The 24,089-nt window shown below is 48.3% G+C and overlaps 1 protein-coding gene across 4 annotated transcripts in view; it reads left to right on the forward strand.

Moving 5' to 3' along the window:
* The window catches only part of LOC135513864 (dedicator of cytokinesis protein 8-like), a 137,392-nt gene that overhangs the window by 15,196 nt on the left and 98,107 nt on the right, over window positions 1-24,089 (forward strand). For 2 of the 4 annotated variants that reach the window (XM_064936837.1, XM_064936838.1), the window contains exon 2: window positions 7,871-7,985. The exons of 1 other annotated variant lie outside the window; for it this stretch is intronic. In XM_064936837.1, the coding sequence (XP_064792909.1) occupies window positions 7,871-7,985 (115 nt within the window). Of the gene's footprint in view, window positions 1-7,870; window positions 7,986-11,783; window positions 11,889-24,089 lie in introns of those variants that run through there. One more of the 4 variants, XM_064936840.1, reaches the window with a different exon arrangement.

Below are 24,089 nucleotides of genomic sequence, written 5' to 3' on the forward strand. Positions count from 1 at the left end.
TGACAGGAGTTGTGTATGGCGTGAGTGTGTGTGTGTCACAGGAGTTGTGTTTGGCGTTAGTGAGTGTGTGTGTGGCAGGAGTTGTGTATGGTGTTAGGGAGTGAGTGGGTGGGTGTGTGTGTGTGGCAGGAGTTTTGTATGGCTTTAGTGAGTGTGTGTGTGTGTGTGTGTGTGACAGGAGTTGTGTATGGCGTTCGTGATTGGGTGTGTGTGTGTGGCAGGAGTTTTGTATGGCGTTAGTGAGTGTGTGTGTGTGTGGTAGCAGTTGTGTATGACGTTTGATTGGGGTTGTGTGTGTGTGGCAGGAGTTGTGTATGGCGTTAGTGATTGGGTGTGTGTGTGTGTGGCAGGAGTTGTGTATAGCATTAGTGATTGGGTGTGTCTGTGTGGCAGGAGTTGTGTATGGAGTTAGTGAGTGTGTGTGTGTGTGTGTGTGTTCAGGAGTTGTGTATGGCGTTAGTGATTGGGCATGTGTGTGTGTGGAAGCAGTTGTGTATGGAGTTATTGAGTGGTTGTGTGTATTGCAGGAGTTGTGTATGGAGTTAGTGAGTGTGCCTTATAAGAGTTGTCTGCCTACTGTTTTTATCATGTGTAATAATGAGAGAAATGGATGCCATGTGTTGGCAGAGTGGTTGTGGGTAGCCTACTGCTGTATAAAGGCTGTGTCTTTCAAGTCTGTCTCAGGCTGTTGAACTCTGAGATTGTTTTATTGACTATATAACTGACTTTATGCCCTTGAGTAAAGCTCAATACACCAACTTCACCCCAGCACACCAACTTCACCCCAGCACACCGACTTCACCCCAGCACACCGACTTCACCCCAGCACACCAACTTCACACCGACTACACCCCAGCACACGACTACACCCCAGCACACCGACTACACCCCAGCACACCGACTACACCCCAGCACACCGACTACACCCCAGCACACCGACTACACCCCAGCATACCGACTACACCCCAGCACACCGACTACACCCCAGCACACCGACTACACTCCCTAGCACACCTTGACTACACCCCAGCATACCGACTACACCACAGCTCACCAACTACACCACAGCACACCACGGCACACGCACCAACCACACCACACCACAGCACACCCACCACAGCACACCCACCACACCACAGCACACCCACCACACCACAGCACACCCACCACACCACAGTACACCGACTACACCCCAGCACACCGACTACACCCCAGCACACCGACTACACCCCAGCACACCGACTACACCCCAGCACACCGACTACACTCCCTAGCACACCTTGACTACACCCCAGCATACCGACTACACCACAGCTCACCAACTACACCACAGCACACCACGGCACACGCACCAACCACACCACACCACAGCACACCCACCACAGCACACCCACCACACCACAGCACAGCACACCCACCACACCACAGCACAGTACACCCACCACACCACAGCACAGCACACCCACCACACCACAGTACACCCACCAACCACACCCCAGCATACCAACTTCACCCCAGCATACCAACTTCACCCCAGCACACCAACTTCACCCCAGCACACCAACTTCACACCGACTACACCCCAGCACACCGACTTCACCCCAGCACACCGACTTCACCCCAGCACACCGACTTCACCCCAGCACACCGACTACACCCCAGCACACCGACTACACCCCAGCACACCGACTACACCCCAGCACACCGACTACACCCCAGCACACCGACTACACCCCAGCACACCGACTACACCCCAGCACACCGACTACACTCCCTAGCACACCTTGACTACACCCCAGCATACCGACTACACCACAGCTCACCAACTACACCACAGCACACCACGGCACACGCACCAACCACACCACACCACAGCACACCCACCACAGCACACCCACCACACCACAGCACAGTACACCCACCACACCACAGCACAGTACACCCACCACACCACACCACAGCACACCCACCACACCACAGCACACCCACCACACCACAGTACACCCACCAACCACACCACAGCACACCCACCACACCACAGCACACCCACCACAGCACAGCACACCCACCACACCACAGCACAGCACAGTACACCCACCACACCACAGCACAGCACACCCACCACACCACACCACACCACAGCACACCCACCACACCACAGCACAGCACAGTACACCCACCACACCACAGCACAGTACACCCACCACACCACACCACAGCACACCCACCACACCACAGCACACCCACCACACCACAGTACACCCACCAACCACACCACAGCACACCCACCACAGCACACCCACCACACCACAGCACATATTCTATCCTTAAGTTGAGTCAGAAGACTCAAGCATGTGTTTTGGTCTAGACTCGCATTCCTTAGCCATACATGAAGGTGTGGAGCATACTAGAGGTATTCTTGAGTGATGGCCCTTGTATTATGCAACTCTCCTGGCAACACCACCGTCCCAGTGGAGAGTTTGTGTTTTATGCCATACCTCCTGTAATATGGGTGAACAATCCTTTTACCAGGAGCCCACTCACACACTGCCTAGTCTCACTGAGCGGGTTAGGAGAAGCTGCAGCCACATGGCTCTGAAGGTCAGGACCTGGGCAGGTCGCAGGCAGTCGAGAGGAGAGCAGTATGCCAATGAACATAGAGCAAAGTTCAACCAGTTAAAAGAGCCACAGCCCAGAGCCACATGCACCACACAGTGGTACCGAATTCACACTCCATTCACGAGTTAAGTTGACAAAAATGGTGTGGGTGAAAACCTGTATAAATGGTGCGAGACTGAAATGAAACTACAGACTGCTTTCAGACTGGCAGGTCCTGTTGGCTAGTATCACATGGCAGTCCTGGAGTTAAGATGCCCACATCATTGTGTTGGTTGGGGAACGGGTGGAGGGAATCTTCAGTGGCAGATCCATCCTAAACAATGACTACCATGACTTAATGAACACAGAGAGCAGCAGCACATGGACAGCATGGGGACTGGAGGAGAAGCAGGGACACTGACCCATTTGGCATGAACAGCATGGAGACTGGAGGAGAAGCAGGGACACTGACCCATTTGGCAGTGCCCCTCAAAGGCTCCCAACTCCACACAATACAGCCCTGTTGTGCCACACACACACACACTTCACACAGTTTTGCTACTGAGGGACTTTTCATGCATTTTCTTTATAGCAGAGTAGGACAGAAGAAAGTGTATTGTGTACCCGTTGGTAGGGGACCAATGACATGGTGGATTAATGGCTCTATAACCAGAGTAGGACAGAAGAAAGTGTATTGTGTACCCGTTGGTAGGGGACCAATGACATGGTGGATTAATGGCTCTATAACCAGAGTAGTGGAGCATCTCATAGAACGATGAGATATGATTCAAATTAGGATGCTTGATCTATTTCTGTCTCTCTTTCTCTCTGCCTGTCTCTCTGTCGGCCGGGCTCTCTGACGGTGGTTTTCTTATTTTCTAAGACACCAAGAGACACCCCCCCACCTTATCTCTCCCCTTGCACACGCACACACAAACAAACTTCTCTCTCTTCTCTCTCTCGCTCCATTCTACTGTCTGTAAGATTTTCCGCCTGATCCGTTTGCATGGCTGCTGGTTTGGCAGAGTCTTTGTACAGCACCCATTCTAGTCTTTAAGGGAAAACAAAGGGCTGATCTAGTAGCCAAGGAGTACCAATTACACATTACTACCCACAAAGACAAGGGTTTTATTGAAGCTGACGGTTCTCTCTCTTCTCCTCTCTCCATTGTCCTCTCTCGTCCGTCATCTCTCTCGTCCGTCATCTCTCTCGTCCGTCATCTCTCTCGTCCGTCCTCTCTCTCTTCCGTCCTCTCTCTCTTCCGTCCTCTCTCTCTTCCGTCCTCTCTCTCTTCCGTCCTCTCTCTCTTCCGTCCTCTCTCTCTTCCGTCCTCTCTCTCTTCCGTCCTCTCTCTCTTCCGTCCTCTCTCTCTTCCGTCCTCTCTCTCTTCCGTCCTCTCTCTCTTCCGTCCTCTCTCTCTTCCGTCCTCTCTCTTGTCCGTCCTCTCTCTCGTCCGTCCTCTCTCTCGTCCGTCCTCTCTCTCGTCCGTCCTCTCTCTCGTCCGTCCTCTCTCTCGTCCGTCCTCTCTCTCGTCCGTCATCTCTCTCGTCCGTCATCTCTCTCGTCCGTCATCTCTCTCGTCCGTCATCTCTCTCGTCCGTCATCTTCTTCGTCCGGCTCTCTTGTGTCCGTCATCTCCTTTCGTCTGGATCATCTCTCTCGTCCGTCATCTCTTCGTCCGTCATCTTCTCGTCCGTCATCTCTCTCGTCCGTCATCTCTCTGTCCGTCATCTCCCTCGTCCGTCCTCTCTCTCGTCCGTCCTCTCTCTCGTCCGTCCTCTCTCTCGTCCGTCCTCTCTCTCGTCCGTCCTCTCTCTCGTCCGTCCTCTCTCTCGTCCGTCCTCTCTCGTCCGTCCTCTCTCTCGTCCGTCCTCTCTCTCGTCCGTCCTCTCTCTCGTCCGTCCTCTCTCTCGTCCGTCCTCTCTCTCGTCCAGGAACTCTCGTCCGTCCTCTCTCTCGTCCGTCCTCTCTCTCGTCCGTCCTCTCTCTCGTCCGTCCTCTCTCTCGTCCGTCCTCTCTCTCTTCCGTCCTCTCTCTCTTCCGTCCTCTCTCTCTTCCGTCCTCTCTCTCTTCCGTCCTCTCTCTCTTCCGTCCTCTCTCTCTTCCGTCATCTCCTTCGTCCTCTCTCTTCCGTCATCTCCTTCGTCCTTCGTCCTCTGTCCTTCGTCCTCTGTCCTTCGTCCTCTGTCCTTCGTCCTCTGTCCTTTGTCCTCTGTCCTTCGTCCTCTGTCCTTAGTCCTCTGTCCTTTGTCCTCTGTCCTTCGTCCTCTGTCCTTAGTCCTCTGTCCTTCGTCCTCTGTCCTTCGTCCGTCATCTCTCTCGTCCGTCATCTCCCTCGTCCGTCATCTCCCTCGTCTGTCCTCTCTCGTTCGTCCTCTCTTCCGTCCTCTCGTTCGTCTTCTCTCCTTTGTCCTCTCTCTCCCTTCTTCCTCTATCTCCCTCTTCCCTCCTCTCTCTCCTTCGTCCTCTCTCCCCCTACTCCCTCCTCCTCTCTCTCCATCGTCCTCTCTTCCGTCATCTCTCTCTTCCGTCATCTCTCTCTTCCGTCATCTCTCTCTTCCGTCATCTCTCTCTTCCGTCATCTCTCTCTTCCGTCCTCTCTCTTCTGTCCTCTCTCTCTTCCGTCCTCTCTCTCTTCCGTCCTCTCTCTCTTCGGGCCTCTCTCTCTTCCGTCCTCTCTCTCGTCCGTCCTCTCTCTCGTCCGTCCTCTCTCTCTTCCGTCATCTCTCTCTTCCGCCCTCTCTCCGTTCGTCCTCTCTCTTCCGTCATCTCCTTCGTCCTCTCTCTTCCGTCATCTCCTTCGTCCTCTCTCTTCCGTCATCTCTCTCTTCCGCCCTCTCTCAGTTCGTCCTCTCTCTTCCGTCATCTCCTTCGTCCTCTCTCTTCCGTCATCTCCTTCGTCCTCTCTCTTCCGTCATCTCCTTCGTCCTCTCTCTTCCGTCCTCTGTCCTTCGTCCTCTGTCCTTCGTCCGTCATCTCCCTCGTCCGTCATCTCCCTCGTCCGTCATCTCCCTCGTCCGTCCTCTCTCGTTCGTCCTCTCTTCCGTCCTCTCGTTCGTCCTCTCTCTCCCTTCTTCCTCTATCTCCCTCCTCTCTCTCCTTCGTCCTCTCTCCCCCTACTCCCTCCTCCTCTCTCTCCATCGTCCTCTCTTCCGTCCTCTCTCTCTTCCGTCCTCTCTCTCTTCCGTCCTCTCTCTCTTCCGTCCTCTCTCCGTTCGCCCTCTCTCTTCCGTCCTCTCTCCGTTCGCCCTCTCTCTTCCGTCATCTCCTTCGTCCTCTCTCTTCCGTCATCTCCTTCGTCCTCTCTCTTCCGTCATCTCCTTCGTCCTCTTCTTCCGTCATCTCCTTCGTCCCTCTCTCTTCCGCCATCTCCTTCGCCCTCTCTCTTCCGTCATCTCCTTCGCCCTCTCTTTCCGTCATCTCCTTCGCCCTCTCTCTCCGCATCTCCTTCGCCCTCTCTCTTCCGTCCATCTCCTTCGTAAGATCTTCTTTGATCCGTCATTCCGGTTTGGCAGAGTCTCTCTTCGCCCTCTCTTCCGTCATCTCCTTCGTCCTCTCTCTTCCGTCATCTCCTTCGTCCTCTCTCTTCCGTCATCTCCTTCGTCCTCTCTCTTCCGTCATCTCCTTCGTCCTCTCTCTTCCGTCATCTCCTTCGTCCTCTCTCTTCCGTCATCTCCTTCGTCCTCTCTCCTTCGTCCTCTCTCTCGTCAATCCTCTCTCTCGTCCGTCCTCTCTCTCTTCTGTCCTCTCTCTCTTCCGTCCTCTCTCTTCCGTCCTCTCTCCGTTCGCCCTCTCTCTTCCGTCCTCTCTCCGTTCGCCCTCTCTCCGTTCGCCCTCTCTCTTCCGTCATCTCCTTCGTCCTCTCTCTTCTGTCATCTCCTTCGTCCCCTCTCTTCCGTCATCTCCTTCGTCCTCTCTCTTCCGTCATCTCTCTCGTCCGTCCTCTCTCTCGTCCGTCATCTCTCTCGTCCGTCATCTCTCTCGTCCGTCATCTCCCTCGTCCGTCCTCTCTCCTTTGTCCTCTCTCTCCCTTCCTCCTCTATCTCCCTCTTCCCTCCTCTCTCTCCTTCGTCCTCTCTCCCCCTACTCCCTCCTCCTCTCTCTCCTTCGTCCTCTCTCTCTCCTTCGTTCTCTCTCTCCTTTGTTCTCTCCCTCCCTCCTCTCTCTCCCGCCTCCTACTTAGTAGTGTGAATGACTCTAGAACAGGGATCATCAACTAGATTCAGGCACAGGACAATTTTTCTTTTCTTGAGGGGATGGTCGGGAGGGCTGGATCAGAATTACAAATAAATTGACCGCAAGAATCCCAAACAGATATAATATTTGACTAACACATAATCTATTCAAACCTTGTTTACATATGTATATGATCACGTGTCTCTCTATGCGTGGGAAACACATTTTAGAAATAAGAATCACTTGTTTTTTTTAATGTCCAACAATGAAAGCAAAAGATAAAAAAATAAATATATATATATATATATCACACCCCCTCGGACCTTATTGCATGCATGCATATATATATATATGCAATAAGGTCCGAGGAGGTGTGGTATGTGGCCAATATACAACGGTTAATGGCTGTTCTTAGGCACAACGCGTCACGGACACAGCCCTTAGCCCTGGTTTGTTGGCCATAAATAACAAACCCCAGAGGTGCCTTATTGCTATTATAAACTGGTTACCAATGTAATTGGAGCAGGAAAATTAAATGTTTTGTCATACCCATGGTATACAGTCTGATATGCCATGACAGTCAGCCAATCAGCATTCAGGGCTGATTTATAAATATTTATAACCTGCGGGCCAAATTCGGTCCCAGCGGGTCGCAAGCTGGGGAACCCTGCTGTAGAACCTCTCCCCTCCTTCTTCCACACACGTTGCTTAGTAGTGTGAATGACACTGATATCCAGTAAATGACTATTATGCAGGATGTTTTTATTCAATCAGTGACCAACATTAACCCTTACCAAAATGACTGTCATTCTGCCCCTCCAAAAGGGAAAGGAAATGGGGCACCTAATCAGTTGTACAACTGAATGCATTCAACTGAAATGTGTCTTCCGCATTTAACCCAACCCCTCTGAGGGGGGGGGGGGGGGGCTGCCATAACCCAATGTTCCCCAGGTGCCAAATAGGTGGATGTCGATTAACTGCCTTGCTCAGGGGCAGAACGACAGATTTTTACCTTGTCAGCTCGGGGATTCGATCCATCAATTTTGATAATATCTGTTTTGTCATACACCTCAGTTTCTCCTCTCCTCTGTTTCAGACACTCGTCTGCTGAGATCAGGAGACACTTCGGTGGGAACTATGGGTCCCCCCAGGTCTCCAAGCAACACAGTCGCCACAGCTCCAATGCATCAGTCTCCACTTGCTCCACCGTGGTGAGTTGCAGTACTACTGTACAACTAACTAGACCCTTTCATGGGTAGAGGGAAATAGCACAATGGTATACTATTTAACGCCCCTTTAGGAGAAGGATTCTGACTGAGACTTTCCCACAGCATGTTGTACTAAAAAAATACTTATTTTCCACCATAATTTGCAAATAAATTCATTAGAAATCCTACAATGTGATTTTCTGGAATTTTTTTTCTTCTCATTTTGTCTGTCATAGTTGAAGGGTACCTATGATGAAAATTACAGGCCTCATCTTTTTAAGTGGAAGAACTTGACAATTGGTGGCTGACTAAATACTTTTTTGCCCCACTGTATGTGAGAATGCTATTAATTTACTACAGCTCAGCGTTCAACACCATAGTATCCTCAAAGCTCATCACTAAGCTAAGGATCCTGGGACTAAACATCTCCCTCTGCAACTGGATCCTGGACTTCCTGACGGGCCGCCACCAGGTGGTGATGTTAGGTAGCAACACATCTGCCACGCTGATCCTCAACACTTGAGCCCCCCAAGGGTGCGTGCTCAGTCTCCTCCTGTACTGCCTGTTCACCCACGACTGCATGGTCAGGCACGACTCCAACACCATCATTAAGTTTGCAGACTACACAACAGTGGCCTGATAACCGACAACGACGAGACAGCCTATAGGGAGGAGGTCAGAGACCTGGCCGGGTGGTGCCAGATTAACAACCTAACCTTCAACGTAACCAAGACTAAGGAGATGATTGGTGACTACAGACTGAGCACGCCCCCATTCTCATTGACGGGGCTGTAGTGGAGCAGGTTCAGAGCTTCAATTTCCTTGGTGTCCACATCACCAACAAACTAGAATGGTCCAAACACACCAAGACCATCTTAAAGAGGGCACGACAAAGCCTATTCCCCCTCAGGAAACTAAAATGATTTGGCATGGGTCCTCAGATCCTCAAAAGGTTTGACAGCTGCAACGTTGAGAGCATCCTGACTGGTTGCACCACTGGATCTCCAGGACCTCTACACCAGGCGGTGTCAGAGGAAGACCCTAACTGGTTGCATCACTGGACCTCCAGGACCTCTACACCAGGCGGTGTCAGAGGAAGACCCTAACTGGTTGCATCACTGGACCTCCAGGACCTCTACACCAGGTGGTGTCAGAGGAAGACCCTAACTGGTTGCATCACTGGACCTCCAGGACCTCACACCAGGCGGTGTCAGAGGAAGACCTTAACTGGTTGCATCACTGGACCTCCAGGACCTCTACACCAGGCGGTGTCAGAGGAAGACCCTAACTGGTTGCATCACTGGACCTCCAGGACTTCTACACTAGGCGGTGTCAGGGGAATGTCCTAACTGGTCCACTAACTGGAAGGACCTCCAGGACTGGTTGCATCCTAACTGGTTGCATCACTGGACCTCCAGGACCTCTACACCAGGCGGTGTCAGGGAAGACCCTAACTGGTTGCACCACTGGACCTCCAGGACTTCTCACTGGACAGGACCTACGGTGTCAGGGGAAGACCCTAACTGGTTGCATCACTGGACCTCCAGGACCTCTACACCAGGCGGTGTCAGGGGAAGGCCCTAACTGGACATCACTGGACCTCCAGGACCTCTACACCAGGCGGTGTCAGGGGAGGCCCTAACTGGTTGCATCACTGGACCTCCAGGACCTCTACACCAGGCGGTGTCAGAGGAAGACCCTAACTGGTTGCATCACTGGACCTCCCAGGACCTGGGGAAGACCTAACTGGTTGCATCACTGGACCTCCAGGACCTCTACACCAGGCGGTGTCAGGCGGAAGACCCTAACTGGTTGCATCACTGGACCTCCAGGACCTCTACACCAGGCGGTGTCAGGGGAAGACCCTAACTGGTGTGTCAGGGGAAGACCCTAACCAGGGGTGTCAGGGGAACCCTAACTGGTTGCATCACTGGACCTCCAGGACCTCTACACCAGGCGGTGTCAGGGGAAGACCCTAACTGGTTGCATCACTGGACCTCCAGGACCTCTACACCAGGCGGTGTCAGGGGAAGGCCCTAACTGGTTGCATCACTGGACCTCCAGGACCTCTACACCAGGCGGTGTCAGGGGAAGGCCCTAACTGGTTGCATCACTGGACCTCCAGGACCTCTACACCAGGCGGTGTCAGGGGAAGGCCCTAACTGGTTGCATCACTGGACCTCCAGGACCTCTACACCAGGCGGTGTCAGAGGAAGGCCCTAAAAATTGTCACAGACCCCAGCCACCCCAGTCATAGACTGTTCTCTCTACTACCGCATGGCAAGCGGTACCGGAGTGCCAAGTCTTGGACAAAAAGGCTTCTCAACTGTTTTTACCCCCAAGCCATAAAACTCCTGAACAGGTAATCAAATGGCTACCCGGACTATTTGCATTGTGTGCCACACCCCAACCTCCTCCAACCCCTCTTTTACACTGCTGCTACTCTCTGTTTATCATGTATGCATAGTCACTTTAACTATGCATTCATGTACATACTACCGCAATTGGCCCGACCAACCTCTGCTCCCGCACATTGGCTAACCTGGCTAATCTAACCTGGCTAATCTACATTGTGTCCCACCCACCACCCACCCCTATTTTATGCTACTGCTACTCTCTGTTCATCATATATGCATAGTAACTTTAACCATATCTACATGTACATACTACCTCAATCAGCCTGACGAACCGGTGTCTGTATATGGCCTCGCTACTGTATATGGCCTCGCTACTGTTTTTCACTGTCTTTTTACTGTTGTTTTTATTTCTTTACTTACCTATTGTTCACCTAATACCTTTTTTGCACTATTGGTTAAAGCCTGTAAGTAAGCATTTAACTGTAAGCTCTACATCTGTTCGGCGCACGTGACAAATAAACTTTGATTTGATCTGTCTGTCTCTCTGTCTTGTTTTGAGTGCACTAATACCTCTCTATATTCGTCAGGCTTTAGGCGCCAAGTCTTTGTGTCTCTGACTGTCTGACTCACTGACTGTAGGCTTGAGCCCTTAGATATTTCTCTCTCTGCTGCTAGTCAGCTGACTAGGCCAGAGGAGGGAGAGTTGGCCCATCCCCTAGTTATTATGGTTAATCTTTAGCCTGCTTGGGAAATGGGTCAGGGCCCAGGCTACTGTAGAGGGATGGGACGGCCTGCTTACCTTCCAGCTTATACTGGCAAATCTGTTATCTCTATGGATTTGCGATGCGGGAAAGAGTTTATTTAATACCATAATCAAATTATATTTTCCCATGGTGCACCATTGTGGAGGAGATCAGTGGAGCTGCAGGCAGATGTGTGCGATGATTATTTGTATGATTCATCTCTCTATTTGTAGGACTTATAATGATGCGTATTGTCTTTTGTAAGTCATTTCCCAAATGATGGATCACGTGTGTGTTTGTGTTATGCTTGTCTGTGTATGCCCACTATTGTCAGAACCACACAAACAAGCAAGAGTACACTATCTCAAGAAACATAAAAGCTGATTGGAGGAGGCCTTGTTGATGTCACTTCCTGTAGACATGTGTTTTACTTCATTTGAACTTACTGCTGCTCCGTACCTAATCAATCCCTGGTCACTTCCCTTACCTACTTCATGTAGGGACCTAAAACCATTTGATGGGTATTAAGGATGATGGCTCCACGTTTCACCATATTGTTCCACCATTTTGCTTATACCTATCCAATCCTTTTACATCTACCCGAAGTGTCTTGGGGTGGGGGCTAGGAGTCACTTTGGTGTTGTGTAAGAGTGTCTTTGAGTCTTGCAAGAGCTTGTGGTTAACTCTTCTAGAGGAAGAGTTGTCAGAAACCAGTAACTGCCAGTAGTCTGTACAGGCTGTAGGTTCTTGTTTCCGGAATGCGCCATTTTGTGAACTTCCCTCTTACATGTTGAGTATTTAGCGGGGTAAGTCTACTTCCAATTCAGCGTGTTTATATTTCTACTAACAGTCATCTAGAGACCTACACTTTTCTGTTTCAAATGTGTGAAGCATCCAGTGTTGTGAGGTTGGAGGCAGGTAATGTGGTGTTAGACTGCGTACTTGGTACAGACTGTACAGGGGTTCAGCTTGGGGAAGTAGGCTACGGGTTGTTCATTAGGCTGAAATGACACATTGCAGAGTTGGGTAGTAAAACTGTCTTACTGTTAGGGACAGGCAAGATGTATCCTCAAATATATTTTTGCCAAAATACAAAACACCCCCAAATCAATACTTTTTTTTTTACAAGTATTGTAAAATATAATAACAACATGCACAAAGTGATTGATTGAAACATGTATTGCAGCATTAAAATGGCTTACTGCTTCAGGAGTAACAGCGTGTAGTGTAATAGTCTGACTGCTGGTAGGGACAACAGCCTGTTGCTGGCCTGACTGCTCCATAATGCAGCATCCCTGGGAGTTGGGACCGAGGCATGCATACATTTGAATTGATTTGTTTCATTTGGCTCCATGCTAAGGAAGGGAAAGAGAATATATATTATGGAAGGAGAAGTGCAGCCTTGATTCCCAAGCATTAAAATGTCTGCGGTTCACTAAAAGAAGTGAGGGAGAATTAGGATGTTTGTCCTGATTCACTCCTCACACTAAACACAACAGAAGCTATGATGTCTTGAACCATCTGGTAAAGATAGCGTTTACAAAACACATGGTAGCACAACAGTTCACGTTTTCTGGGCATTTTCATTTTAGTCTGCTGCGGTATGTTGCACACTAAAGCAGCCGGATATATGATCAGATATGCTGTCGTCTGCACAGGTTCCACTCTACAGCCCTCCCTGAGAAACACCTGCACTGCTCAGCTTTCAAACCATGCCCTCATATTGCCCCAGCATACAGCCCATAGAAATGAATAAAGATACAGATCTGGATGACATATTTCTATAATGCAGCCTCTCGTCTACGATAGTCATTGGATGGCCTTCTGTGGTGATAAAACATCCTGTTTATTTCTTTGACTCTTATCTCAGACTTGTTTGGGATAAGGCTGGAGGCTGTTGCATTGACTGTGGATATTGCTGTAACAATATGATGTGATTTAAGGGGAACATGCTCTCCTCTCCACTTTGTAGAGAGGTGATTTATAGATATTCATCTCTTCTATAGTGTGATCTAAGCTCTTCTCAAGTGCTTTCCAGATTATCCTCCATTCAGATCTTTGCTTGAGTTGGCAGATTTCTGAGCCACACTTAACACATTACTGTATAGTAACTCCACTACTGTATATGTAACCCCACAGTTACTGCCATAGTGATGTAATTAGAACAGAATTTGGCAAGTTGCTTTTACTACCACTCAGTTATTGTTTTGTGTGTGTCTTACAGCTTCCATGTGAAGAGTAATTCCATTGAACACCATAGTAGTTACAGAGTTCGCTACACAGCACAACACCAACTTAACAATAACTGTTGTGGGTTTTTGTCTGGAATTATGTTACACACGTGATACTTCTCTCTTCTGCTCTGCGTTTGATGGGTCTTTATGTCAATCATATGAGCTGTCATGAGGTGGACTCAGCCACCCCTTAGGAGTTAGAATAGGGGGATAGTTGCCCAGGGGTTGCAGAGGGTTAAGATGAGGATTTATAGACTAACGTGAGAAGAAATAAACTATTAAAAACTTCAATCTAAATCAAAATACAGACCAGCATGCAAGCACACAAATATACACATGTAAAGTTTCTATGGAAAGGAAATGAGTTCATTTCTCTCGTTCCTTGACAGGTCTGAGGTTGTTGAGAGGAGAGTCGTGATCAAACTTGTCCTCTTCCCAGCACTCTAAAATGCCCCTGCCTCTCTCTCTCTGCCTCTCTCTCTCTGCCTCTCTCTCTCTCTCTGCCTCTCTCCCTCTGCCTCTCTCTGCCTCTCTCTCTCTGCCTCTCTCTCTCTCTGCCTCTCTCTCTCTCTGCCTCTCTCTCTCTCTGCCTCTCTCTCTCTCTGCCTCTCTCCCTCTGCCTCTCTCTGCCTCTCTCTGCCTCTCTCTGCCTCTCTCTCTGCCTCTCTCTCTCTCTCTCTGCCTCTCTCTCTCTGCCTCTCTCTCTCTGCCTCTCTCTCCTCTCTCTCTCTCTGCCTCCTCTCTCTCTCTCTGCCTCTCTCTCTCTTTGCCTCTCTCTCTCTCTGCCCCTCTCTCTCTCTCTGCCCCTCTCTCTCTCTGCCCCTCTCTCTGCCCTCTCTCTCTCTGCCTCTCTCTCTGCCTCTCTCTCTGCCTCTCTCCTCTCTCTCTCTCTCTGCCTCTCTCTGCCTCTCTGCTCTCTCTGCCTCTCTCTGCCTCTCTGCCTCTCTCTGCCTCTCTCTCTCTGCCTCTCTCCTCTCTCTCTCTCTGCCTCTCTGCCTCTCTCTCTCTCTGCCTCTCTCTCTCTCTCTCTCTCTCCTCTCTGCCTCTCTCTCTGCCTCTCTGCCTCTCTCTCTGCTCTCTCTGCCACTCTCTCTCTCTCTCTCCTCTCTCCTGCCTCTCTCTCTCTCTGCTGCCTCTCTCTCTGCCTCTCTCCTCTCTCTCCTCTCTGCCTCTCTCTGCCTCTCTCTGCCTCTCTCTGCCTCTCTCTCTCCTCTGCCTCTCTCTCTCTCTGCCTCTCTCTCTCTCTGCCTCTCTCTCTCTCTGCTGCCTCTCTCTCTCTCTCTCTGCTCTCTCTCTCTCTCTCTCTCTCTCTGCCTCTCTCTCTCTCTCTGCCTCTCTCTCTCTCTGCCTCTCTCTCTCTCTGCCTCTCTCTCTGCCTCTCTCTGCCTCTCTCTCTCTCTCTGCCTCTCTCTCTGCCTCTGCCTCTCTCTCTCTCTCTGCCCCTCTCTCTCTCTCTCTCTCTCTCTCTGCCTCTCTCTCTCTGCCTCTCTCTCTCTCTCTGCCTCTCTCTCTCTCTCTCTATCTCTCTCTGCCTCTCTGCCTCTCTCTCTCTCTCTGCCTCTCTCTATCTCTCTCTGCCTCTCTGCCTCTCTCTCTCTGCCTCTCTCTCTCTCTCTCTATGCCTCTCTCTCTCTCTCTCTCTCTGCCTCTCTCTCTCTCTCTCTCCTCTCTCTCTCTCTCCTCTCTCTGCCTCTCTCTGCCTCTCTCTGCCTCTCTCTCTGCCTCTCCTCTCTCTCTCTCTCTCTGCCTCTCTCTCTGCTCTCTCTCTGCCTCTCTGCCTCTCTCTGCCTCTCTGCTCTCTCTGCCTCTCTCTCTCTCTCTCTGCCTCTCTCTCTCTCTCTCTCTCTGCCTCTCTCTCTCCTCTGCCTCTCTCTCTGCCTCTCTCCTCTCTGCCTCTCTCTCTCTCTGCCTCTCTCTGCCTCTCTCTGCCTCTCTCTCTCTCTCTCTGCCTCTCTCTCTCTCTCTCTGCCTCTCTCTCTCTCTGCCTGCCACTCTCTCTCTCTCTCTGCCACTCTCTCTCTCTCTCTGCCACTCTCTCTCTCTCTCTGCCACTCTCTCTCTCTCTGCCACTCTCTCTCTCTGCCACTCTGCCACTCTCTCTCTGCCACTCTCTCTCTCTCTGCCACTCTCTCTCTCTCTCCACTCTCTCTCTCTCTCTCTCTGCCACTCTCTCTCTCTCTGCCACTCTCTGCCACTCTCTCTCCTCTCTCTCTCTGCCACTCTCTCTCTCTCTCTCTCTGCCACTCTCTCTCTCTCTCTCTCTGCCACTCTCTCTCTCTCTCTCTCTCTGCCACTCTCTCTCTCTCTCTCTCTCTGCCTCTCTCTCTCTGCCTCTCTCTCTGCCTCTCTCTCTGCCTCTCTCTCTCTCTATGCCTCTCTCCTCTCTCTCTCTGCCTCTCTCTCTCTATGCCTCTCTCTCTCTCTGCCTCTCTCTGCCTCTCTCTATCTCTCTCTCTCTGCCTCTGCCTCTCTCTCTCTGCCTCTCTCTCTCTCTCTCTGCCTCTCTCTCTCTCTGCTGCCTCTCTGCCTCTCTGCCTCTCTCTCTCTGCCTCTCTCTCCTCTCTGCCTCTCTCTGCCTCTCTGCCTCTCTCTGCTCTGCCTCTGCCTCTCTCTCTCTGCCTCTCTCTCTCTGCCTCTCTCTGCTCTCTCTCTGCCACTCTGCCTCTCTCTCTCTGCCTCTCTCTCTCTCTGCCTCTCTCTCTCTCTCTCTCTGCCACTCTCTCTCTCTGCCACTCTCTCTCTCTCTGCCACTCTCTCTCTCTCTCTCTGCCACTCTCTCTCTCTCTCTCTCTGCCACTCTCTCTCTCTCTGCCACTCTCTCTCTCTCTCTGCCTCTCTCTCTCTCTGCCTCTCTCTCTCTCTCTCTCTCTCTCTCTGCCTCTCTCTCTCTCTCTCTCTCTCTGCCTCTCTCTCTCTCTCTCTCTCTCTCTCTCTCTGCCTCTCTCTCTCTCTGCCTCTCTCTCTGCCTCTGCTCTCCTCTGCTCTCTGCCTCTCTCTCTCTCTCTCTCTGCCTCTCTGCCTCTCTCTCTCCACTGCCACTCTCTCTGCCTCTCTCTCTCTCTCTGCCTCTCTGCCTCTCTGCCTCTCTCTGCCTCTCTCTCTCTGCCTCTCTGCCTCTCTCTCTGCCTCTCTGCCTCTCTGCCTGTCGCTCTCTGCCTCTCCTCTCTGCCTCTCTCTCTGCCTCTCTGCCTCTCTCTGCCTCTCTCTCTGCCTCTCTCTGCTCTCCTCTCTGCCTCTCTCTTCTGCCTCTCTGCCTCTCTCTGCCTCTCTCTCTGCCTCTCTCTCTCTGCCTCTCTCTCTCTCTCTGCCTCTCTCTCTCTCTCTGCCTCTCTCTCTCTCTCTCTCAAATTCAAATTCAAGCTGCTTTATTGGCATGAAAAACAGTGCCAATATTGCCAAAGCATCAATGTATACAATATACATTGTAACAAAATTATAAATGATAGCAAATATTACAAAATTAAATACAAAAATAATAACAATAAAATGGTAACAGTCAATAGTAGAAATGTAATAAATATAAAATCAAATTATGAAAAATGAAACTATAACTGACTTATAACTAAATAACGGTCATCTTCTCCTTTATATCAGTACTACAACTACAATCATCATTACTACGACTACTACTACCATCACAAAACTGTTATCACTACCATTACCACCCGCATTTGGAATGATAAACAGCAATAGTAATAACAATAATAGCAATAATAAGTAAGTTACTGCTTACTATGCAGATGTTATTATTCAGTGTCCCTCAGGTTATGGCAGAAAATACATATTTGGCTGCAAGAGGAGCCATTGCTCCTTCGCCCATGAGTATTCTTAGTTTTTCCTCTGGGTTCAATTTGTAAAAATTTGGAATATGTGTAGTCATTTCTGTGAATAATGAATCTCTTTGTGAGGAATATTTATCACAGTAAAGGAGAAAGTGCATCTCTGTCTCTACCTCCCCTGTCATGCAGTGACCACATACACGCTCCTCTTTGGGTAGCCATGTCTTTTTATGTCTGCCGGTTTCTGTTGCCAATCGGTGGTCACTCAGCCTGTACTTGGTAAGGATCTGTCTCTGCTTCGTATCTCTGACAGAGTAGAGATAATCAGCCAATTCATATTCTCTGTTTAGGGTCAGATAGCAATTTAGTCGGCTTTGGGATTTTGTTTCATTTTTCCAATGTTGTAAATATGATTCCTTTGATTGTTTCATGATTTTGCTTATTGGAATTCTTTCTTTTGAAGCAGTGCTGGTGTCAGCTTGGTTGGTGAGGTCCAACACCCGCTGACTGAGAGGGCTTGTTTCTGGGCTCAGCTCTTGGGTTTGAAGTGATTTAAATTGCAGACTGGAATTTGGACTTGAATTCAGATGTAGCCAACATTTTAATGATCTTTTCTGTATTTTCATTATTACTGGAAAACGGCCCAATTCTGCCCTACATGCATTAGTTGGTGTATTTCTCTGGACTTGTAGGATTTTCCGACAGAATTCTGCATGTAGGGCTTCAATTGGATGTTGTCCCACATTTTAAAGTCCAGTTTATTGAGTGGCCCCCAAACCTCACTTCCATAAAGAGCTAGTGGTAGGATTACACTGTCAAATATTTTAGTCCAAATTCTAATTGGGATGTTGATTTTGAATAATTTCATTTTTATTGCATACATTGCTCTGCGGGCTTTTTCTTTGAGTGCATTCACTGCCATATTAAAGTTTCCCGATGCAGATATGGTCAGACCAAGGTAGGTGTAATTTTTTGTGTGTTCAATTAAGGTGTTTTTTAGGGTGAATTTATATTTGTGTTTCTGACATCTGTTTTTTTTGGGGGGGGAAATCATGATTTTAGTTTTTGGGAAATTTACTGCCAGGGCCCAATTATGGCGATATTGCTCCAGAATATTAATGTTCTATTGAAGACCTTCTTTGGTTGGTGATAGAAGTACCAAGTCATCAGCATATAGTAGGTATTTCACCTCTGTGTCAAATAGTGTGAGTCCTGGGGCTGGAGATTGGTCCAACATGTCTGCTAATTCATTGATAAAAATGTTGAAAAGATTTGGACTCAAACTGCAACCTCGACATTGTGATAAAAATTCTGTTCTTTGTTTTTTTGATTTTTATTGCACACTTGTTTTCTGTGTACATACATTTTATTAAGTCATATACCTTACCAACAAGCCCACTTTGTAGAATTTTGTAGAATAGCCCTTTGTGCCAAATTGAATCAAATGCTTTTTTAAAGTCAATAAAGCAAGCAAAGATTTTGCCCTCTTTTTTTTGGTGGACGTGTTTATTAATTAGTGTGTAAGGTGTGTATATATGGTCAGTAGTGCGATGGTTAGGGAGAAAGCCAATTTGACATTTACTTGTTACATTTTTTTCTTGAAGAAAGGTTTGAATACTTGAATTCAAAATGCTACAGAAAATCTTTCCCAAGTTACTGTTTACGCAAATTCCCCTATAATTATTGGGGTCTGATTTGTCTCCACCTTTGTGGATAGGGGAGATGAGCCCCTGGTTCCAGACATCAGGGAAGCAGACAGAAGTTAAAACCATGTTGAACAATTTAAGCACAGCATTTTGCAACTCAGGTGTGCTGTTTTTCAGCATTTCATTTCTGATGTTTAGACCACAAGCCTTCTTTGATTTAATAGATTTTAGCTTTTCATTTAGTTCTTGTTGGGTTATTGGGTAATCTAATGGATTTTGGTTGTTTTTAATTACTGATTCAAGGATGTTCAAGTCTTTTTGTGGGATGTTTTTGTATAGATTATCAAAATAAGTTTTCCAAATTCCTACATCTTGCTAATTCTTGTGGCTTTGTTGTGCTTAAATTGTTCCACATGTCCCAGAACTGATTTTGGTCAATTGCGTTTTCAATTTCATCAAGTGTCCTGTTGGTATAATTCAATTTCTTGCTTTTCAGTGTTTGTTTATACTGTTTCAGAGTTTCAAAGTAATTCATATCGTAGCTCTGGGTTGTTTTGCTGCTTATGTTTTTTGTTTGACATTTGTCTCAGGTGTTTTCTAATTGTTTTACATTCATTATCAAACCATTTGTCAGAAACATTTTGATTTTTGCTTCTGATGTTGCATTTCTTTGGTTTTCTCAAATTTGCTTTTGATGCTGCTTTTTGGAATATGCAGTTGATGTTTTGAGTAGCTGAATTGACACCATCTTTATGGTTTTGGTACCGTGAGTTATTGAAAAATTGTATAGAGTTCATCATTTCATTTGAGTTCAATGTTTCAATGAATCTCTCTGCACTGTTTGGATCCCATCTGTACGATTGGTTTATGTTGTAGAGTTTATTGGGCTGTTTTTTTGAATGAATATTGCTGGTTAATTTCTTCAGAAACACGTTGATCTGACTGTGATCTGACAAGGGTGTCTGTGGTCTGACAGTGAATGCACTAATGCAAGAGGGGCCAATGTCAGTGATGGCATAATCGACTACACTTGTCCCAAGAGCTGAGCAGTAAGTAAACTGACCTAAAGAGTCCCCTCTGATTCTACCATTAAGCATATACAGGCCTAAGGCTCGACAGAGATGTACTAACTCCTTTCCATTTTTGTTCAGTATTTGGTCAGGACTGTTTCTATTATTTATAATAGGGCTACTGTATAAGGAGGGGTGTCCAAATATGTGGTGGTTACCTCCCGCATCAGTGTAGTCAGGCTCAGAACCTGTTCTTGCATTGAAATCTCCACAAAGAAGCACTTTACCCTGTGCCTGAAATGTAATGATTTCTGTCTGGAGATTGTCAAAAAACTGATCATCATAATATGATGAATCTGAAGGAGGAGCATAAGCTGCACATATGTATACATCATTGTCACAATAGATTGTACCTTTGTTAAGTTTTAGCCAAATGTGAGTGGTACCTTTTTTAATTTCATCCAGCGCTTAGTCCTGCTTATGCCAAATGATGATTCCACCTGAGTCTCGGCCCCGTTTAACATGCTTATGTTTGATTGATGGTAGTAAACTTTCTCTATAGCCTGAGGGACACTGAGTATCTATGTCTCCACGACACCATATTTCCAGTAGGATTATGATGTCCTGTCCCTTGATGTTTTTAAGCAATTCTGGATTTGTTGTTTTATAACCAAAATGAGAAGAGTATAGGCCCTGGATATTCCAAGAGCTGATAGTTAATGATCTCATTTATAATAAGTGATATTCACTGGTTTGAGTAAAATACATTGAAAAAAACAAAATAAAAAATATATATATACTCACACAGAATTATTATTATAATACCGGTTTCAATAAAATGAAGAATAGTTGTAAACAAATTAATAAGAATGGAATAAGATTGCACATAAAATAAGTACAATGCAATCTGCAACCTTGTGTGTGTGCCCGTGTGTGAATTAGAGGGACTGTCTAGCTCAGTAGTCTGCATATTAGTTGCAGTAGTTGGCGCACCTCTCCTATATCTGATTGTTCTAGGGGTCTTCTGCCAGAGGTTACCTCAGCATATGTAGACTGATGATCTGACTGATACAAGGTGTGGACTGCATCATGTGGTCTACTTCCCTGAAGGGTAGTGTTCTGTCTGACCCTGGAGTAGTGGTCAGAGCTGTGATGGGCTGGGTCTAGTAGAGCTGTGTTGTGATGGGACGGGTCTAGTAGAGCTGTGTTGTGATGGGACGGGTCTAGTAGAGCTGTGTTGTGATGGGACGGGTCTAGTAGAGCTGTGTTGTGATGGGACGGGTCTAGTAGAGCTGTGTTGTGATGGGACGGGTCTAGTAGAGCTGTGTTGTGATGGGACGGGTCTAGTAGAGCTGTGTTGTGATGGGACGGGTCTAGTAGAGCTGTGTTGTGATGGGACGGGTCTAGTAGAGCTGTGTTGTGATGGGACGGGTCTAGTAGAGCTGTGTTGTGATGGGACGGGTCTAGTAGAGCTGTGTTGTGATGGGACGGGTCTAGTAGAGCTGTGTTGTGATGGGACGGGTCTAGTAGAGCTGTGTTGTGATGGGACGGGTCTAGTAGAGCTGTGTTGTGATGGGACGGGTCTAGTAGAGCTGTGTTGTGATGGGACAGGTCTAGTCGTGCTGTCCTGAGGCGGGTCTGGTAAATATGTGCTGTGTTGGGCCTGGTCTAGTATAGCTGTGCTGTAATAAGCTGTGGCTGGCTCTTTTCTCCTCGGGATGGTTGAGGTACTGTTGTTTCAGAAGGTGGGGCGGGGGACCTTTGTTGCTGGGGTGATGGGTGTGTGGGTCCCTGCCAAGTGTTGCATCTTTTAGGTCCTTGGCAAAGGTTCTGATACTGTCCGGATCAAGATGTACATTATCATATAAGTGTTGACATGTCAGAGTGGGGTGGTAAGCCGTTCTGACGTTGAGCAGTGAGGCACAGACCACAGTGATCTGTTGATTTATTTTGTCGATCAACTTTCCTGGGAAGTCTTTTCTTGGTAGGAGGGTGGACACAACTATATTGGTTGTAGGGAACATAGCCTGTGCCCATTCTGCCACTCTTCTCACTGCCCCAGATACATTTTCACCTTTAGCATGAAGGTAGTTTGTGCCAGTGTGGATGATGATGTTGTCAGGGGTGTCAATCTTGGTCTGACTGAGTAGCTGCATTGCACTCTCAGCTGTAGGACACCAGAACTTATACACCTTGTGTCTAGGGAATAATCTTTCCTGGACTAAGAACTTCCCATTTGAATCAATTAGGATTGCAGTTGTGGGTGATTTTCTGGGTGGCGCAGACTGGGAGGCTGGTAAGTTGACCTGGGCTGGAGCAGACTGAGAGGCTGGTAGGCTGACCTGGGCTGGAGCAGACTGGGAGGCTGGTAGGTTGACCTGGGCTGGAGCAGACTGGGAGGCTGGTAAGTTGACCTGGGCTGGAGCAGACTGGGAGGCTGGTAAGTTGACCTGGGCTGGAGCAGACTGGGAGGCTGGTAAGTTGACCTGGGCTGGAGCAGACTGGGAGGCTGGTAAGTTGACCTGGGCTGGAGCAGACTGGGAGGCTGGTAAGTTGACCTGGGCTGGAGCAGACTGGGAGGCTGGTACCTGGGCTGGAGCAGACTGGGAGGCTGGTAAGTTGACCTGGGCTGGAGCAGACTGGGAGGCTGGTAAGTTGACCTGGGCTGGAGCAGACTGGGAGGCTGGTAAGTTGACCTGGGCTGGAGCAGACTGGGAGGCTGGTAAGTTGACCTGGGCTGGAGCAGACTGGGAGGCTGGTAGCCTGGGCTGGAGCAGACTGGGAGGCTGGTAAGTTGACCTGGGCTGGAGCAGACTGGGAGGCTGGTAAGTTGACCTGGGCTGGAGCAGACTGGGAGGCTGGTAAGTTGACCTGGGCTGGAGCAGACTGGGAGGCTGGTAAGTTGACCTGGGCTGGAGCAGACTGGGAGGCTGGTAAGTTGACCTGGGCTGGAGCAGACTGGGAGGCTGGTAAGTTGACCTGGGCTGGGGCAGGCTGGTGCAGTGTCATGTGGTGGAGGCCATGTTGGTCTCAGGTTCTGATTGTGTTATGCCAAGCTGGTGGACATGTTCTCTAGATACAGAGGACACAATGACTCGCTGCCGGTTGAGGGTGTCAATGTACCTCTCTTTTCGTACTAGCTCCTTTCTTGTTGTGCTCAGATGGTCTCTGAGGTCATCATTTGTCTGACTCAGCTTGTCCATTCTGCTTTCTAATTTAGCAATAGATGCTCTGCTCTCCTCCCTGAACTGTTTCATCTCTTCTTTCAGTTTCTGGACAGTGTCCTCCTCTTGAAGCTTGTTCTCTCTGAGTTCTATGACCTCTGCTTTGACTAGAGAGAGGGTGTTGTGGAAATGTTGCATAGCAGGTGTTCTTATTGAAATTGACATGTCCTTGACTCTGTCTGCTGCAGGTGAGGTAGGTAGAGGGACACTGAGGGCTTCCTGCTGGGTCACAGAGACCATTGGGGTCTGCTTTTCTCCATCTCCCTCCTTGACTTTTTCCTCAGTTTCTGAGACGATTTCAGCGTCTGCTTTTAGGGTAGCAAACCTATTCTCAAAAGCCTGGAGGCTTGAATCATTGCCTTGTATCAATACAGTTCCATTATTATATAAGTTTACTCTTTGATATGTGTTGCACTGGTCAGCTTCTTCAAAAATGCTGATCTGACATCCTTGGCTGATGCCCCTCTTTTTTGAGAAAGGGAAATGGTTGCAAATAAACTTTTTCCATATGTTCCCTCGATTGGTATTACAAATTAAATTTGCTCTGGTTTTGTAACTGGTAAGATCTGCAAACAGGCATTCATGGTTCTGTCCCATCAACAAACCTTTGAAACTTTTCTTAGCTTTCTCTGTTTGGATGTCTGGTGGGTAAACAATTTCCATAGCAACGCTGGTGATGTTTGCTACAATGTTGCAATAGAAGCAATGTTTCTTGTATTATGGTCTCTTGTTTCTTTAGAGGACTGTTTCACTTTGTTGTCCTTTTTTCTTTTCCTTTTTCTTCTGTCCTTATTTTGTCCTTATTTTGTCTTCCTTTTTTCTGTTAACTAGAGATTTTTTTTGTTATTCTTTGATAGCTAGCTAGCTTCTTCCAGGAGAGTCCCTAGCAACTGCTTAGCAACAGGTAAACAATTCAGCTAGCAATTCAGCTAGCTAAGATAACTGTACAATTTTATGAAAAATAGTTACTTTTTCAAAAGCCTGTCTTTGGTTTGTTGCTTATTTTGTCTTCTATTGAGTCTTGCGGTTTTCTTTAGATTTTTTTTTGTATGTACTTCACTCTAAAAAAACATTTAAATCTCAATATATACAGGAGCTCATTTTTCAGCAGCTG

This window comes from Oncorhynchus masou, chromosome 25, assembly GCF_036934945.1.
Source record: "Oncorhynchus masou masou isolate Uvic2021 chromosome 25, UVic_Omas_1.1, whole genome shotgun sequence".
NCBI classification, from domain to species: Eukaryota; Metazoa; Chordata; class Actinopteri; order Salmoniformes; family Salmonidae; genus Oncorhynchus; species Oncorhynchus masou.